Here is a 20,017-nt window from a genome sequence, read left to right on the forward strand (position 1 = left end):
CTGCATGAATATGCTTACATGTGAATGCTTTGGTAGGTGAAGATTAAGTCGATTTAATGCCTAAAACTAAGTTTACACTGAAAACATTTTATGCGTGATATCTCAAGGACCACAGTTTTCAATAAAAAAGATATAGGATTAGGTGTTATTTATTAAGTGTGTCAAAGTGATCTCCCTAATATTTGTGTGCCATAGTTAATATCTATCACATGATACTATAAAAACATAGCCCTCGAGCCAAGGGTCACTCCTCAGTGCCAGTCGGGGAAAATAACATGTGGATTAATATCTTTAGACGGATTTTCACATAAACGTTGTGATCTTGCGTTTCTGTTTACAAAATTACCTAAATAGAAATTTCACCAAGACAACTCACACAAGCTTAAAAAAAACAACTGTTATTATTATTTGAAAAGTCCTGAACAGTCATTGTGAAAATACTGAGTGGGCGGGAGCTTGCCTCGACTGACAGCTCTTTGAAATGTCAAGCAACTTGGATGCAGTGAGCAGTCTTGCAGTAAAATCATCTCAAGCAAATGTGGTGGTACACAAAGCAACTCAAAAAACATTGAAATTGCATCAGTTATATGTAGGTTTTCTACACCTCCCGTTTAACATGTCTCTTGTGATGCGGTTCATAGCAGCACTGACGGATGTGTTGACTTGACAACTGCGTCTGAGTTTTGAAAGACCCCCCCCCTTTGTCCCATGCTGTCTGAAGACCTAGCTAGCCTGTAACTATCTAACACCAGACCCAGATGAAAGCTGAAACATATAAGTATCTTTGCCATAGATGAATAGGGTCAATTTTTATTATATTTGTTGACTCCCTGCAGTCAAATTTTGGCATGAGTAGAGTAGCTATTTAGCTATTTAAACCGCGCCCCTCTGCAAACACGCCTTCTCCGATGTTGGTTTCAAGGCGGCACTTATTTAAATTAGGTAAGAGAATTTAATGTTAACATTGGTGTATTAAAATGAGAGTCAAGGTGATGTCACCTTAATTATGAATCCAAGTGTTTGACATGGGGGAGGAGACCAGTAACTTTATGATCAAACTTTATCAGTGTAGAAGCAACAGTCATTTTTCATACCTTGGTCTTCATACTTTGATCTGGTTTCCTTCAAGTATCATCCAATTTCATTAAACATGATTTTGCCTGTTCATGACCTTTACACCTTAATACCATACCGCCACAGAGAATATACATTTTCTCAGTATAAAAATAGAAAATATGCCACACAACCTAGTAAATCAAAAGTGCATTAAGATCAGTCAAAATATGAATTCCTAAATAATTTTTCAAAACAGACAGGTAAATCTACTGTATTAATATTCCCATCATTATCCCATAGAAATAGAATAACTAGAATGGGTGTCTCCATTTAAGTAATTTGATCTCCATGTATTATCCACTGCAATCACTATATGGGAGAGATGTAGCCATGGGGATGGCCCAGCTCTGACCCTGTATAAGCTCTGACCCTGTGACCAGTAAGGTGAGAGGGCTGCTAATTTTGCATCCATGCCCTCTGGTGAAGTAGACACATGTTCTCTCTCCACACCAGTAACCCAGGGGAACACACATCTGGGCTTGCAGGGCCACACCACAAGGGACAACACACACACTCATACAAATGCACGTAGAAACGCACGCACACACACATAGAATTGTCAATATGTCAAGGATCTATATCTACTGAAACTAAAACAAATAGGATGACTATTTTCTGTATACTGCTTTTTTTTGGGGGGGGGGGGGGGGGCAGGTAGCCTAGTGGTTAAGGCGTTGTGCCAGTAACCGAAAGGTTGCTGGATTGAATCCCAAAGCTGACAAGGTAAAAATCTGTCGTTCTGCCCCTGAACAAGGCAGTTAACCCACTGTTCCTAGGCCGTCATTGAAAATAAGAATTTGTCCTTAACTGACTTTCCTAGTTAAATAAAGGTTAAATAAAAAATTACAAAATTACATAATATGACAATAATATGCATTAAAACCAACTGTTGCATAGGTTTACCGTTTCATGCATGACAGTGATGTTACTCATCAGTAAAGGTGCAATCCTGAAGATTTCCCATTGCTCATTTAAAATACTGGAACATTACTCTCGAATTCTGCAAGAGTCAAACTTATAAATGTGTTACATTAGCTTAGAACAGCTGTCTTCTATCATAATACAAAAGTAATTCTTACCGTGGATGAGAAATAAAGAATACGCAACATTGTCCGTAGTTACAGCTGTTGATAGCAAAAAGTTCAATAAGAGAATGAGAAAGAACCCACCATTTCAAATCTTGACAATGAACATAGTTCTGTATGCCTTCTCGTGGATTTCAAATATATCAGTAGACATGAATAGTTACTTCTAGTAAATTATAGGAATTGTAATTTTAGGTTATGACAGATGTTATATTTGTGTTATGACAGTTTTATAGCAGGACTTAAAGAAAGATAGACAATTCGAGAGAGGTTTTGTAGAGGGGTTAGTGAACTCTGTGATTGCAAAGGGTACGTTTAATTTGGGGGTATTGAAGAGAGCTGGGATCAACTCCACTCAACTTCAATCAACTCAGAATAGGAATTCCAGCAGCTAAGGTATTGAAGTGGAGGTAACACTGTGCATTAGCATGTAGGTATAATGCATTATGATGCCGTTCAAATGCAATGTAAGACTTGTTATGATCATGTATGACCCCCCCTTATAATGTCTTATAATAATCTCATATTGATCCTGACTATATACCAGCCAATTTCAGTCTGTTGAAATGTTGATATGTAATCTGACATAGCCTTATTATAAGAGATTATAAAGGTTTATACATGCTAATAATGCATTGTTGCCAAAGTGAACATCACACTGGAATTGTAACAGGTCTTATTTACACAACAGGCCCTTTAACATTTTCAACCGAAATTCCCAGGTCAATTCCCTGGAATTAGATGTAAATTGGCTCCAACCTCCGGGTGGAGACAGTGGATTTGTGAAGAGGGACACGTAGCCCATTGTTGTGTTGGGCCGTCCAGGGCTAACCTTGGGGTTGCTTACCTTAGCCGAGCATGCCTCCATGCCACCATCATGGAAAGAATGAGCGAACGACAGCCTAACAGGAACAGCATGGAACACGCACCCCTCGCGCAGAACAGAGGGAGAAAAGAAAGAGAGGGACAGAGAATGGGAGAGGAATAAAGGAAGGGAAAAGAGAGAAGAAAGAAAGGAGGGAAAGAGAAAAAAGAAAGGCCAGTCCAAACAGAACCAGATGCAGGAGTGTGGAGGGCCGTTTGATCTCCGTCCTCATAGGCTGATTGATGTTGCACATTTCATTTCCTTGTCAGAGTCTCTACATAATGTTTCACTAAACACTCCGGCCCGTTTCTCTTTTGACTTTTATTTTCGGGGGGTAATAATGAACCTCTCCTGTAGGTGCAAATAGACTGCACCATATCAAAAGGATATACAGTGGGGTCTGAAATGATTGACACCCTTGATAAAGATGAGCAATAATGACTGTAAAAAATAAAAAAATTCAAATACTGAGCTATATTGTATGCTCCAAAAAATTGGGAAATGATATTATTTTATACTAATACAATTACTCAGAGAAAGAGATTTTGTTTAACAAGTAATACATTTTTTATTGACACCCCTAAATATTCTTATAAACATAGACAATAAATAACAGGGGAGGTTAGCATGTCTTGGGGGTATGATCTTTGACCCTCTGTAATTTCTCACTCATCATTATTCACAATTCATTCAGGAATATCTGTAATCATGGTAGCATCCATATTAATGTATGTGTTTAGAAACATTATATTCCTATTTACAATAAAAGTGACTCCAAAATACATTATTTATAATGCATTTCTATTGGACATAAGATAATCTGAAACACAACCAAAACAAAAAGCAAATTCCTCCAAAAAGTTTGTAGAGTTTGTTGACTACTTTATTTATAAGAATCTTTAAGGGTGTCAATAATTTTCACCCCTACCTTTTTGAAAAAATCTATTTATCTGAGCAATTGTATTAGCATAAAATATTATTATTTTTTGCATACAATATACCTCAGTATTTGAAGTATTTATTTTCAAACAATTTCGGCCCCCACTGTATATAGAGATGGCTTCGATATCAAAGAGGAGCACAGGCAATCGTAATGTCCACTTTAAGTTTGGCACATATGGTTTAGTCCGAACTGATCCATAGTACTGAAATACTGTACTGAGGAATGCGTATGTTGAATGAGGACGGACTTTTGAAGTTTTTGAGCAACGAAGAAAAAAATGTTTCTTAAACCCATAATACTGTCAATTCAATTACTGCCTTCCTGTAAAGTTCTTAGAAAATTCAGAGGAGAGACAACTGATCGATGGCATGTCGATCTCATAATATGTAAGCATTGAGTAATGTAGTTTCCTTTGAAAATGAGTCCGAGAATATACTCTTCACCAAACTTCTCACCTTAAAAGTTCGCTCACCCCATTCCCCCTACCCATCCCTCCCTCCTACCGCTGCTGCTCCATCCCTCCTCTGGAGCCCATGGGACACAAGCAGACATCTGGGACCCATTTCCCCCTGTAGCGCAGGACATCCTGTGGGGTATCGACTGAGAGGGGGGTGGGTGGAGAGTGAGGGTGCATGGCGGTGAAGGACGGGGGTGGTGAACAGAGGGCGAATGGTGATGTATATAGATATAGAGTATAAGTAGTGATGAGGGGTTGAGAGGTTTGAAGCTGGGAGAGATGCAGGTCTGGGGCACTTTTATTCACTTCAACAGCCAGCAAAATAGATTTTTCCTCCACTTTTCTTTTTGATGGCTAATGAAATGAAATCCATGTATTCTTATGGCAAATCTGGTCTTTTGAAAACACACACACACACAGTTTGTCGCTATGCCGCATTTTGTGTGTGTGGACAGAGCAAGGAATCACCGGAAAGTATTTTTCTGTTGAGGCAGATAAAAAGAAAAATCCTGCTTTAAAAGCGGGGTTTTTTCTCCACTTCTGCGTGCTAACCTGTGTTATTCCAGTTTGCCTGAGACTTATCTCCCTATATTAGGCTATAATTTATAATAATATTTAGCACTTAAGCTTCCCTTAAATGTCCCTGCTTTCATGTGTAATTTAGCCAATATCCTGCGCTGGCTCTGATTACAGTGTTTAAGTCCCAGGGTCCATCCATGGCACATTACAAACAGTCCCAGCGGAGTTCACAGCCAAGCAGAACTATATAGAGCACGTTAGGCTAGGCTAGGTTAGCATAGCTCATTCCAAATCACAGCCAAGCAGAACTATGTAGTGAAAGCTAGCCTTAGCTAGATTAGCATTGCTAACTCCTTTCACACTTGTCACAAAATGAACGTAGACTGAACAAGTGCCCTATCACTAATTGATGTACAGCACATTAAGCCAGCTAGCATTGCCCATTGCTATTAATATGCAGAAAATCGAGATTTAGAACAAGATTTACTTAGGTTTCTATCTTAACGGTGTGACAAAACCAGTGCTGGGCCCTTCTAAGAAATATCCCATCATCTGATAGATGGGAATGTCTCTGGATGGTGCATCCAACTGAGGTAACCTTAGATCACAGACATTACAGTGGAGGGGGTGATTGGATAGTGATCTATTGCTACCCCTCAAGGAGTCAGAATGCATTGATGAGTGGGTGGATCACACATTGCACCAACTGGGCATGAGGAAAATTCATTTCAATCCGAAGACATCTAACGCATTAGAGTGAACCCAGAAGATGTGTCTGACCAGGCCCTGTGTACCACCATTCGTAGAACAGAGCAATTGCATTAGAAATATCAACATAACTCTGTAGCTAGCTTCAAAGCGTAATACTTTAAAGTCAAATCAATCCCCCTTTTCCATTAGATTAGATTACCTTACGAAAGTTATGTTCGGCTACGTGTTCTGGTACTGGTTCTCCCTATGAAGCCACTTCAAACGCCTGCCCCTGCCATGGCATATCCCTTTGTGCTCTAAAACGGCAAATATGTGTCTCCTAAAATGTTTCAGATGCAAGGTTCTGTGGTCCATGGGCGAAGCAACACAGAAAACAAAAGAGTCGGAGAGGCAAACATTGATTGAACCTGAAGGTCGGCCATCCTACTGTACTGCTGCCAAGTGAAGGGGTTAATCACCTGATGTTACTTATAAAGAAAGAGGGGGGGGGGGGGGGGGGAGAGAGAGAGAGGGTTTAGCAGTAAAAGAGAGGAAGAAGAAAGAGAGTGGGGAAAAGGGAAAAGAAGCCAAAGGTCCAGAGACATATGTTTCAGTTTGTAAATAAAACAGTAAATTGCAATGGATATTGCTTAAATATCTGTGGGCTTTGTACTGCGTTTTGCGGAAGTTCCTCGGAAATCATTCCGAAACTGCCTTCTCCAAAATGCCAAAGCGCCTTTTTAATGTCAAAGCAGCCATCTGGTTCTCTACTAAATCAAGATGTTCGCTTTCATTCACGTATTTTTTTTATACTTTCTTTTTTATAAATACTCAGGAACCAAAGTATGTTTGAGGCTGAATGGGTATTTTCCTAATAGCCGTTTTTTCCTGTATGCAAAGTGCAACAATGGATATCGTTGTCACACAGATGTAGGCCTACTTTAAATACACATAACCAATATAGAAAATAAGGTCTTGTTCATATTTAGACGGTTATAAAGATAAACTTCAAAATGTGTTCACCTTATATAGAAGGCAGTATATACTGTACATATGGTATCATGTGGATATGGCCTTATAAATGCTATACGACCTCCTATATAGATGTTACCATATGATGAAGTTATAAGAACAAGAAAAGGTGAACAGGTAAAGCCTACTGTGACTGTCCCATCTGTACTGTATTATAATGAAGAATTAATCACTTTACTTTATGCATAGGTCATATGCCGCCCATCAATATTTTAGGTGCAATTGCTGTTTGGCATTTACCAATGTATTTTAAGTATGTCTGACAAAATGAATATATAATTTGAATATATCAAATAAAAAAATATCAAATATCAGATTATGAAAAATTATTTGAATACATTTGATTAAGATGTGTAGTGTGAAATGACACGCAAAGGTTTTACCTTTTACCTTTGTTATTTTTTTTCCAAACAGGAAATTTGAAATATTCCTGCATTTTTCAAGTTTCCTCTACTTTTTTCAATTTCATTATTTCTGCCAGTTAAGTCTTAGATGACTTCCTTCCTTGATTTTGCTGGAAAGGAGTCCCCCCCCCCCTCCCCTTTACATACCACACAAAGACACACACATTTTACTGCCTACAGCATAAACTTAATAGGACGGGCTTTTGGTCCAACCCCTACGACTCGTTCAATAGAAAGTAATGAGGATTGTTTTTCAGTGTCTTAATGTAAAATGTTATAACAAGCAAGATAAAAAAAAAAAAATGTTGCTATGGCTACTTAACCACAACATTGCAATTACCTTTATACAACGTGACTCTGAGGGCTTGCAAACAAACCAATGTAATGCAATAAATATATAAGTACCAACAAGAATCCTGTTAAAACAAAAGAGTAGAATGAGGGAAGTAGCATGAGGGCAGCAAAATGGTCTCTTATAAAGGATCAAAGTTGAAGATATTTAATTAAATAATTGGTAGAGCTATGTGCTAGTTTCACTCACACTGCTTTCCTGTTATGGTAATCAAATTTTTTTTTTAAACTATATTAAAAAAGTTATTGGCAATCTATCAGCGTTTGCATCTGTTGCGTCAATCACCTCAACAGAGGTAACCAACATGTCATTTACATATTTTTCATATGAACTTCAAAGTCCCTTTTATCATACACATGTCTTAACCAAATCATACACCAAAACTCCTTGCATCCTCCCACCTCCCCTTTGAGGGGGCAAAATAAAAATGTGGATGGATTTGAATAATTGCCTAACTTCAAAGCGCAGGTTATTGCCCGAGCGTTTACTGTTGCCTGCAGTGCTATAGGGTGTTTTCTTTTATAATGTGGGCTGAGTGAGTTGGAAAATGGCTGCCTCAGTGTAAATCCCACTCTAATGCCGGGGTCTGTCTCTAGCCTGCTGACCTGGCTAAATAAAAACGACAATGTTTCCTTCCCTCAAAAAAACACACTGGGCTCCCCAGACACTCTAACCCTAGTCCCCTCATAGATTCCATCTGAGAAACATTACCATGGTAACTAAACTACAACCACCAAAATACATACAGGTGCTAAATTTGGGGTTTGTAGGTGGCAGAATTAAATTCATTTTTATTAGACAATAATATGAGTGACACTTTACTTTTACTTTAGCACTGGGTAACAGCCTGCAGGTATATAACAGCTTGAAGCTATAATGCTTTATAAATTGCTATAACCATGTATTAGCCTTTATAATGTTGTTTAATAAAGTTTGTCCATGAGAAGTCCTATAATGCATCTGAATGTGGACACCCCTTCAAATAAGTGGATTTGGCTATTTCAGCCACACCTGTTGCTGACAGGTGTATAAAATTGAGCACAGAGCCATGCAATCTCCATAGACTATCATTGGCAGTAGAATGGCCTTACTAAAGAGCTCAGTGACTTTAAACGTGGCACCGTCATAGGATGCCATCTTTCCAACAAGTAAGTTTGTCAGATTTCTGCCCTGCTGGAGCTGCCCCACTCAACTGTTTGCGCTGTTACAGTTTTTTCCAATTGCTAACACACTAAAATGACATGCACAGCACAATTATTTAAACCGACCCACAGAGAGCAAAACCTCTTCTCAAGTCTCCAAAAGTCTAAACACATTTTCTGCTTTACACACATTTTGCAATTCAAAATGGCACTTTTTAAATGCACTGCACACGGTTCTCTGCATAAGACACAACAATCTGACATAAAGTCACATGTTTGCCATTTCAAAACACTGCCATTCAAAATGACACTACATGAGCTAATTGGCCAATACATGTGCCACCTGGCCAAACACTTCAATGGTTAACTGTTACCACTTCAATCAGGAAGTAAGCACTATGAAAAGACCACAGGTGAGCACCTTTTGTTTTACAACAACAATGGAAGCCGTTGCAGAGAGAGGAAGAGGAAGAGGGAGGGTGAGAATGAGAGGGGGAGGAAGAGTGAGAGGTAGGGGCAGAGCTGGTAGAGGAGTTCATGGCCAAAGAAGACAACAACTTTCAAATGAAATCAGAGCAACCTTAGTTGATCATGTCATCAACCATGGGCTGACAATGCGAGAGGCTGGACAGAGAGTGCAGCCCAACTTGAGCCGTTTTACTGTCACCTGTGTCATCTGGACATTTAGACTGGAGTACAGGTATGTAACCAAAATTTCTTTCACACTATGTAGTACACCCCATGTCATAGTGTATCAGTTGGGTGACACCTGTTTACTTCATGAATGGCTGATGTCATACACTAACTGCACACATTTCCTGTAGAATTTACTCTACTGTGGGGGAAATATCTTTAGGCTGCATTGTCCAAGCCCTATATTTTTGTTTTTTTGTTTTTCTAAAGGACTGAGAGACGCAACCATGGTGGAGGAAGGGGCCAAATGTTCACCGGGGTACAGGAAGCTGCCATTGTAAACTTGGTTTTGGAAAATAATGAAATCAGATTACGAGAAATTCAAAGCCACATCATCCAAGACAACACCATATTCAACAACATTCAACGAGTCAGTCTGTCCACATTGGCTCGCATTCTCAAGCGAAACCAAATCATAATGAAACAACTTTATAAGGTGCGGTTTGAGAGAAACTCTCAAAGAAACAAAGAGGTCAGACGAGCATATGTGGATGTAAGTACAATATTGACTGCAGTACACTACACGCAACATTGTTTCCCAGTGTACTGGATAACACCATATTGACTGCTTTTGTTCTTTGTTTTCAGGGAGTACTGGAAATGGATGCTCATGCAATCCCACATGAGTTCATCTTTATAGATAAGGCTGGGTTCAACCTAGCAAAGACCAGAAGAAGGGGGAGAAACGTCATTGGCCACAGCCATTATTGATGTTCTTGGCCAACGTGGTGGGAACATCACAATGTGCGCTGCCATCTCCAATACGCATGGTGTCCTCCACCGTCATGCCAACCTTGGACCATACAACACAGCCCATATTCTCACATTTCTGGACAGACTCCACAACATTCTCATACCACCAGAGCGTATGAATGATGCAGACCATCAAAGAACCCGGTACGTTGTAGTATGGGGCAACGTGAGCTTTCATCGTGCAGCCCCAGTCCAAAACTGGTTTGCTGACCACCCACCATTTCTCGTGCAATACCTCCCACCATACTCACCATTTCTGAACCCCATAGAAGGGTTCTTTTCGGCATGGCGGTGGAAGGTATACGACCGGCAGCCCTTTGTGCGCATGCCTCTTGTGCAGGCTATGGAAGAGGCATGTGATGAGATTGATGTGGGTGCAATTCAGGGATGGATAAGGCACTCAAGGCGCTTCTTCCCTCGATGTCTGGCAAGGGAAGATATTGCCTGTGATGTGGACGAGGCGTTGTGGCCAGACCCAGCTGTGCGGCAAGATGCTGCCTAATTATTTTTCTTGCCTCTTTTTTTTTTCTATATAATTTTTCTGCACATATTTTCTGCAATTTTCTTTTTCAGTTTACTGTTTTTTTTTTAGCATATTTTTGTTCAGTCCAATGTAAATATATCTGCTGTGCATATGTTGCACTGACTTGTTTGGTGAAAAATAAAAAATAAAATGTTTCAACAGCATGTGTGTGTATCTGCAAATATTGCTGTGCATCTGAAGAATTTTCTACAATTTGAACTATTTTAGTATTATGGCAAAGCATACTAAAGATGAGTGTTTTTCATTATGATTTTGATAATGCTATATGTAGTTTTGGTTGCAGTGCTTCATTTTGCAGGATATATGAGGTATTTTGCAGTTTGGGTGTGTGGTTTTGTGAATTGTGTTAATTATTTTGATAAAACCAGCCTAGTTTGCAAAACTGTGTTTTGGTAATTGGGAAAAACTGTATTGCGAAGTGGAAACATCTAGGAGCAACAAGGGCTCAGCCGTGAAGTGAAGTGGTAGGCCACACAAGCTCACAGAACGGGACCGCAGAGTGCTGAAGCGCATAAAAATCGTCTGTGCTCGGTTGCAACACTCACTACCGAGTTCCAAACTGCCATTGGAAGCAACATCAGCACAATAACTGTTAGTCAGCAGCGTAATGAAATGGGTTTCCATGGCCGAGCAGCCTAATATCACCATGCGCAATGCCAAGCGTCGACTGGAGTGGTGTAAAGCTCGTCGCCATTGGACTCTGGGGCACTGGAAACGCATTCTCTGGAGTGATGAATCACGCTTCACGATCTGGCAGTCCAATGGACAAATCTGGTTTGACGGATGCTAGGAGATCGCTACCTGCCCGAATGCATAGTGCCAACTGTAAAGTTTGGTGGAGGAGAAATAATGGTCTGGGGCTGTTTTTCATGGTTTGGGCTGGGCCCCTTAGTTCCAGTGAAGGGAAATCTTAATGCTACAGCATACAGTGATATTCTAGATGTTTCTGTGCTTCCAATTTTGTGGCAACAGTTTGGGGAAGTCCCTTTTCTGATTCAGCATGACAATGCCCCCGTGCACAAAGCAAGGTCCATACAGAAATGGTTTGTCAAGATCGGTGTGGAAGAACTTGACTGGCCTGCACAGAGCCCTGACCCCGTCAAACACCTTTGGGATGAATTGGAACGCTGACTGCAAGCCAGGCCTAATCGGCCAACATCAGTGCCCGACCTCCCTAATGCTCATGGCTGAATGGAAGCAAATCCCCACAGCAATGTTCCAACATGGAGGTGGAAAGCCTTCCCAGAAGAGTGGAGGGTGTTATAGCAGCAAAATATTAATGCCTATGATTTTGGAATGAGATGTTCGATGAACAGGTGTCCATATCCTTATGGTCATGTATTGTGTGTTGTGTTCAAACATTAAGGTGATAGAACCCAATTCCTCTTCCCCCCCCCCTTCAATTCAACCCCTTCCCTGGGTGCACCACAGCAACAGTGCAATCACTTCCTCCTCCACAATGTAGTTAAGCTAAGCCTTTCCATCAAAGCATTATGTCTACTAGTAAAACAAATTCAAAAGAACTATAAAAATCTAATTAGTCTATGGCCACTATGCCCAAGGCCTAGTACACACTCCGGTTGTACAAACGATGTGCAACACAAAGTTACAACTGTTGTGTATGAATTTGTACGAGATGTACTACGCTACCAATGGAATACACGCGGCTGTCATAAAATTATATTTTATTAATATGGCTCTCACACAGACATACCTGTACAACAGACATACATTCCTACATACACACAAGTGGATATACACAATGTCATGTTTCTTTATATTACAATATGATACATGTGGTAGCACACAGAGAAGCAAACAGATGTAAAGGAAAAAAGGTAGAGCACAATCAAATTAATCTCCATAAACAGCAGTTTGATGATCAATGACGTTTGCGAGCTAAAGCGAAGGCACAGCAATAACACAAATTCCACAAAACGAACTCGCTCGTTTGAACGTTCTCCATAAGACGAGGCAGTTGGGTTTCCATGGGCAACTGTTGTGAAAAAGCTGTTGTTCTAACATTCTGTGATGGTAGTGCAATCCTTCATATAAATCTTTTTTAAAAACTATTTCTGGGGATGTTTTGAAATAAGTGTCGAACACCGACAGGTATAACGCTATAAGACATTATACAAGTCTCATTTCCAAAGCATTATAACTGTATCATAATACATAGTGTTACCAAATAGTGTTGCGACGTGATACTCTAAATGTAGTTGCTTCATCACATACACTGACTCCAGGTGACAGCAGGTTTCTGTGGACTAAAAGTTCACACATGGATAACACAGATCAAAACAGTCATCCTAAAAAATAAAAAAATAAAAAAAGACGACTACTAGGATTTCCCAAACAGGCCTGTGACGTGTCCTTTTGTTTTGTATAATGTATGTATTATATGATGTGTGCAGATTAGAAAACAGAGCAAAGTTAACTTTCTAAACGAGTGGGACGTTTTACCAACAGCCGCAACATTTGATCGACTGACTCCCCCTTGTGGCAAGAGAATGGAAATTAATTCTCTGTCATAACCACATCAGTTATATGAGAAAAATGGTATATCTTGTTAAGAATATGTTCCTAGTTATATAAGCACAGGAAGATGTACAGCAGGGTTGTTAAACTCATTCCCACGAATGGCCTAGTGTCTGCAGGTTTTGGGTGTTCCCTTTCAATTAAAACAGAGGCAACCAGGTGAAAGGAGTTTTTTTTTTTTTACTAATTAGTGACCTTCATCAATCAAGTACAAGGGAGGAACGAAAACTCGCAGACACTAGGCCCTCCGTGGAATGAGTTTAACACGTGATGTACACAATTAACAAGGATTATCTACAAAGTCATCAAAAAGAAGATTCAAATCTCATTAAAAAAAGGGAGATATTCACTCTAAAAACATGTTTTTAGGACATACAAGAGGAGCACAGACAGTGTCACATACATACGCATAGGAACAGAGAAAGCCATAACATAGGGATGAACTTGTGGATAGACTGGCCTAGCAGCGGTTGTGCATACCCTGTTTACAGATACAGAAAAGGGGGGGGGGGGTGACCTAACCGAGAAGGTGCGGGCATGGACAGAGGTCCAGGTACTAATTCTCTCATTAACACAGACAACACACAGGTTGCGTTCCGATTCACTACCCTTTTCCCCAAAGTGTGTACCCGTTCACTCCCCCTCGTGGATTTATAATCAAGCGATTGGTGGAAGACATCTCGTGTATTTGCAGCTACCCCACACCTTTCAGATCAACCCTCATTCCATCGCTCATCCTCGTCATGACTACTTGGCTTCACCAACCCCTCAAATCTTCACTCCCTCCCTTCTCCCCTAGTTAGCACCCTCAGGTTAGGCGCCCTGCTTGTTAGTCTTCCATAGACCTCCATTGGGTGGGGGGGGGGATGTTCAAGGGCCCTCATCAAAAGTCACTGAGGATGCTGACGTCGGCAAACTCCTTGCGGTAGCGGTGGGAATAGAGGGCCAGCAGGAAGGACCACTTTAGAGTCATGAAGCTCCACACGCCCGAAAGAAACAGGCTCCTCGGGTCAGTCATGGCTGGGAACCACAGAGATACGACAGACATTAGAGACTTGCAGACTCAGAGAAAAAGCCATGGTTGGCACACTGTTACACAATTCATTGAGTCAGGTGCTTCTCAATGAAGGTTCATGTAGGAAAAGTGACCAAAGCTTCAGGCTCGTAGCATACACAAAGGGCAAGGATCTCTCATTGAATAACCCCATGGAGTCATGTGATGCCAGAGCAAACAGTTTCTGGCAAGCAGTCATTTTGTGTGGAAATAGATTTCATTATGTGGACGTGCCCTAAGGGATTAAAACATGCAATACTAAATACATCCTAATGCACAACAAGAAAAAGTACAATGGATGAAACAGAGGATGGGAAGGGAAGCAAATGGAGGAGAGACGTAGCCATTTGCGAATGAACAGTAAAGCAAGTGAAGGGGAGAGGAGAAGCAAATTAGGATGAAAGGAGGAGTGAATGAATGAATGAATGAATGAATGAATGAATGAATGAATGAGAGAAGGGGGAGGTGTGTGTGAGACTCACACTCTTTGTTGGTAATGGCGAGGGAGAGGAAGGTGATGAAAGCCACCACGGCCAGCAGGGAGAAGACGACTCCGATGAAGAGAAAGAATTTGAGGCCCTTCAGCCAGGTGCGCCAGTAGTCCTGCAGGTACATGATGTGGGTGATGAGGGCCCAAAGCGCCAGCACACCTGAGGGAGAAAGACACAAGCACACACATTCACAGTCAGGGGCTGGCCGTTCACAATCCCTACACTAAGTTAATTACTGGCATGAGACAAGCACGTGTAACTATCGCAAGTATTTGCATCGCATAGAATTGGGAGGATGAGGGGTTCTCTCAAGTCAAGACATGCCTTTGCTTGTCTAACTGCAATCCTGAGCTGTCCGTAGACAATATTTGAGGTTTAGGTCTTGTTGGCGTAGACTATGTCAGTGTGTGGCTCAGTTAGTAGAGCATGGCTCTTGCAATGCCAGGGTTGTGGGTTCGATTCCCATGGGGGACCAGTATGAAAAAAAAGTATGAACTCACTACTGTAAGTGGCTCTGGATAAGAGCGTCAGCTAAATTACTAAAATGTCATGTACATTTTAGGGGTGAACAATGTAATATTTTGCTGTGTGTCTCAAATCACACTGTTCTGTCACTCACTCCTCCATGTTCCTCTTTTACTGTTTCATAACCACACACATTTGGGTCTGGACATAGCACTAGTGTTTAGCACTATCCTTCATGAATCCACTTTCACCGCATCTTACACAATATTAGGCTAAAATGGTCTTCACTAGTTTGCCATGCTAGATAGGACAAAGTGGCAATGTCAAGGGCCGTATGGACAAAGATCCTAAATCATCACCTACGCCGACACTCCTTTTGAATACGGGCCCAAAACTAAATGAGCAAGTAGCCTACATAAACTTTTGTTTTTTTCTTCAGGGTTGGTTGTTAAAACAGTGTTTGAGGTTGGAAAGTACCAGACTTGCTTCCTTTCAAGCATGGTCAGATAGTGAGTGGAGCTGAGCCACAGTTCCCCACCCTTCTACTGAAGTGTGCACTTGCACACATCCTGTCGGAGCTCTAACAATGGTTGAAATTCCCTCTAGCCTATGCTTAGGGCCATATCAATCCAATGCTTTTAAATCCGTGACGGGAGTTTTTTTTAGGGAAGTGTAGAGAATCGGGATGCAGCCAAGCTAGTAAGTTCAGTTGACCCTCATGAGTCATTTCTAGAGGGAATAGGCTTATTCGGCTGTGTCAATCTGCCATGCTGACCCCACTCATTTCCCCATCTCATGGTCTCTAGAATCATATGACCAACCAAGCACATGCCGCAAAAAACCCTAGCAAGAATTGCACCCTTATTGATTCTCTCTGTATTGGCACAGGCACCACATGCTGTTATCACAACTCCACAAGAAAGATATGGATTTGGCCTCGATAAGAACATCAGTGACAGTGCACTTTATAAAAGGTCATTCTCATTCATGTTAAAATAGCAAGACCTGCACTGTCAGTGACATTTACCTACAATACTAAATATGCAAATGTAGCTACTGTTCTGTTTGCCAATAGGCCTACATCAGAGAGATGAGAAGAAAGTCACACAGATATCAGCTTGCTGACCTGAGAGGACAAAGTTCACAGCCATAAAATGCGCCACTTGTTACCTAGTGCAGTGGTTCCCAAACTGTGCAGGGCGCGAGGGGTTGGCAGGGGGGGACTTCCTTTATTTGAAGGTCCAGCTTTCAATTTACTCTTGAAAGTTGTAATAGTAAAAAGCACAAGGCACAATTACAAAATTAGGTAGTGCATCATCAGTTATTGCATACCTTAGAGAGATATTTATAACTTGGCAGAAATGTCCAGATCAACTAGCCCATGTCAGCTAAAAATTCTCTGCACCCCATGATAAAAATGTGTTCCCCAATGCTGGAAGGAGGGCCTGCGTGAAAAAGTTTGGGAACCCCTGCCCTAGTGGGCCATTATGTAACACATAAATAATACATTTTACATTTACATTTTAGTCATTTAGCAGACGCTCTTATCCAGAGTGACTTACAGTAGTGAATGCATACATTTCATACAATTTCATACATATCATACATTTTTTTTCTGTGCTGGCCCACCGTGGGAATCGAACCCACAACCCTGGTGTTGCAAACACCATGCTCTACCAACTGAGCTACAGGGAAGGCTTAAAGTCACTTCATGCAAATACTAGGCCTACGCAATTCAGTGTTTAATTCTAAAGTAACGTTTTTTTTTACATGGTTGTTAACTAGGCGTAGAGTAGATTATGTTCAATGCGCAAGATAAGTATTACTTTATGGTAGGTTCAGGCTTCCGCTCTAGGCCAGCAAATTGTAATGGTGACGCTGAGAACTTCAAAATGGGATGAGTAGAGGGACACGTGTGATAAATTCATCTGAGGAAACGTATCAAAAGCTTTTAGTCCCAATAAGCAGTGTAAGCAGAAATAACACACAGTTTGAGTTGACACCAGACTGTTTTTTGGCCAGTGTGGTTTAAGCATCAGGAAGATCCAGAATTCCAGGTTAACCAAGCTGGTAATATAAAATGCTTTGGATACACGAAAGTAGACAGTGCTGGATATACACCTATTTATTTTTTACCGGGTAATAAAGTTATCCTAGATATTCATGGTATAAGACCTATGTAATGTTACTACATTTTTTTGCCAAAGTTGTAACGTTAGCTACCGTTTTGGAGATCATGGAGCGTGGTGTATAGCCATGTAGCTATTCTCTGAAGTTGAAAAGTCCAACTTTTCTAGAATACCTGAGGTAAAGCGTTTAGGACTTTAGGTAGAACGTTTAGAAATTTAAAAAGATAAATGAAAGTGTGGGCTTCTGACTATTTGTCACTCTAAAATCGTGTAACAGTACTGTAAGAGATGGGTAGCCTACTGTGGCAATATTCAGCTCATGCGAGTCCAATGGACAGGTAAATCCTTAAAATACTGCAGTGTAAACTGTTACATATTGTCCACAAACTCATCCACAAAAATAAATAATTGTTTACATTCTGGCTAATACTTGTCTTTACCTGATAATCCTCCCATTGCAGCTGTCCATGGTTGGTTGTACGCGATGTTCCACACGAGAAACGCTGAGAATCCCATAAGCATGCCAAAAGAGGCATACCCAATGCTGATGTACGTCTTATTGAACCCCATTGGGGACAGGTGACACGCTACAAGTAGAATGGGGAAAAAACAATAACGTCAACGTTTAAAAACAAGTGCCTTATTTTGAGAAGCTCACCTCTGTATGACTCAAGCTAGCTAAACAGATGATTACAGTTCTCCTAGCAGCAGGATATTATGCTGCCAACACGATCGCGGACTGTTTCAAAATAAAAGTCCCCCCACAAGACATGCTAAACTTTGGGAATATCTTATTTTTGCACTCTAGTGCAGTCAATGTTGTGTATTCATAGATGCCAAGGGAACCCAGGTTTGACCAATAAAAAATTATAAAACAATTATAAATGAATTGATCTTTCGTCTCTCCGTGTTTTCATAATTTGCCATCAATTCGCAAGTGGCTGAATTTCACTGGAGAAATCATCTGAGTGAGGGAAACAGCGCCCCTCTGACTCAGTATGTGTAGCCCATGTATCTGATACTGTCTGGAACAAAAGAGTATGACATGTTGCTGCTGTAGCGTTTGATTGATTGATGCCAGCAAGCATTTGGCCTCCCTTGATAAAACAATTATAAAATAATTAGCCAATCAGCGTTGAACTGAGCTCAACTGTGGGTTGTCCTAGTGCAGCAAAATGTCCCCCAAGGGAGGCCAGTTTGTATTTGGCTTCACACCAATTAAATGACATCCTGAGAAATACGTCATAATTGTCATAAAAATGTGTCTGTTTCTGGTCCGCTTGTGGTGATGTCTTGCAGTAGCCAGCTTGTTAAATCGGCCTTTTCCTAAACCATGGATGGAGATGGGGATTTGGACTTGTTGTTTTGACTTAATTCTCCATTCAGGCCAATGATTATGACGGCGATTCTGATCTAACCATAAATTAATATATTGTGCCACTGGCCTGAGACGATTAAAGTTCAATATGTAGCCTAGATGTGGCCTAGCAGGCTCACGTTAACTAGCTAGCTAACTTAGCTGGTTATTTATTGCCCATTCGAGGAAGTTAGGCTAGCAAGCATTTTTGATAGGTAGCCTATGAAAACAAAAACGAAAAGCGTATGGAGCCATAGACCGTTTTGCCAACATGAAAGAGAAGAGGACGGCATTGGCGTTCAACTAGTCTACAAGTAGTCCCCAAAATGTGTTTTACTTCACGCGCACGCACACAAGAAATAAGTACCATGGACAGCCACATATTTAGCAACATTGATTGGACTAAATAGTTGTTGGTATATTTAAGTTTGTTTTCAATGTATTAAACTAAGCATATATATAGCTTTGTTGATTTGATGATGATTAAATGTTTAAGTTGAAATGGAGCTGGAATAGCCGAGGCTGTGCTCCCGTTGTCTTTGTGCTGACTTGCGGTAACTCCGTGGTTCTAAATCAGTCGTTGTTTAGTAAACTGTTGAAAAAATGAACTTGCTTGACCATGCTGCATATAACTGTTTGTTAAATGCAATATTTGCTTTTTGGACTTCACAGGACAGATGTTGCTCTCTGGTTTTGTGATGAAACAAATGTATGAATTTATTCCGCCACTGTGTGACTGTTGTCTATTTGTTGTCACTGCCTTATTGTATATCACAGTGGCGTATGAATTAATGGGTTATAGAGCAAACAACGCAAATACATGCATCATCAGTTCCTCTTGTCATGTTAGTCATTGCATACCGTAGATAGCTATTTATAACTTGTCAGAAATGTCCTGATCAACTAGCCCATGTCAGCTAAAGTATTTTTTTAAAAAAAAATTTAATTAGCCCATAGATTTTGTTGTAATTTTTTTGTCACTCAAATATCACATGAATACACATTAGATATTGCAAACTATATGGAAATGCAAGAAAATGAGCTTTAATACTGCTAAATTGTCTTTGCACCCATGACAAAATGTGTAGAATTGCAGGAAATAAGCTTTAAACGTACAAAATTCTCTCCACCAACAAGAGGGGTGTGAAGAGTTTGTGTTATGAACAGTGATGGTGCCCATAGAAACAGACGTGGCGCGTGTGTGCGGGTAGTTCCTCAATGCTGGAAGGGGGGCCACGAGTGAAAAAGTTTGGGAACCCCTATATTTAAGAAATACACTTTTCATAAAATACAAATATCTGTTATTGGAATTACTCAATAGAGTCTACAAAACTTAAATTGATTTATTGTGCTGGGCAACGGGTTTAATACAGAGTGCTGGTGACTCC

The 20,017-nt window shown here is 40.6% G+C and overlaps 1 protein-coding gene across 1 annotated transcript; it reads right to left on the minus strand.

Moving 5' to 3' along the window:
* Positions 1-12,263: 12,263 nt before the first annotated feature.
* LOC115208317 (heme transporter hrg1-A) lies at positions 12,264-17,982 on the minus strand. The gene is made up of 3 exons (XM_029776269.1): positions 17,713-17,982; positions 14,670-14,837; positions 12,264-14,153 (listed from the first exon to the last, which is right to left on the minus strand). Exons 1-3 carry the CDS (start codon positions 17,840-17,842, stop codon positions 14,017-14,019), a joined length of 435 nt encoding a protein of 144 aa, XP_029632129.1. The 5' UTR covers positions 17,843-17,982; the 3' UTR covers positions 12,264-14,016.
* Between the last annotated feature and the right edge of the window lie 2,035 nt (positions 17,983-20,017).

The sequence above is a fragment of the Salmo trutta genome, chromosome 14, assembly GCF_901001165.1.
Source record: "Salmo trutta chromosome 14, fSalTru1.1, whole genome shotgun sequence".
Classification (NCBI taxonomy): Eukaryota; Metazoa; Chordata; class Actinopteri; order Salmoniformes; family Salmonidae; genus Salmo; species Salmo trutta.

Bases quoted from the DNA above. Each gene is read 5' to 3' on its own strand.
- LOC115208317 (XM_029776269.1), bottom strand. From the start codon at position 17,842: ATGGGGTTCAATAAGACGTACATCAGCATTGGGTATGCCTCTTTTGGC. The intron at 14,838-17,712 runs GTAAAGACAAGT...TTTCTCCCTCAG, and splicing joins TGCAATGGGAGGATTATCAG to GTGTGCTGGCGCTTTGGGCC. The intron at 14,154-14,669 runs GTGAGTCTCACA...TGTGGTTCCCAG, and splicing joins CGCCATTACCAACAAAGAGT to CCATGACTGACCCGAGGAGC.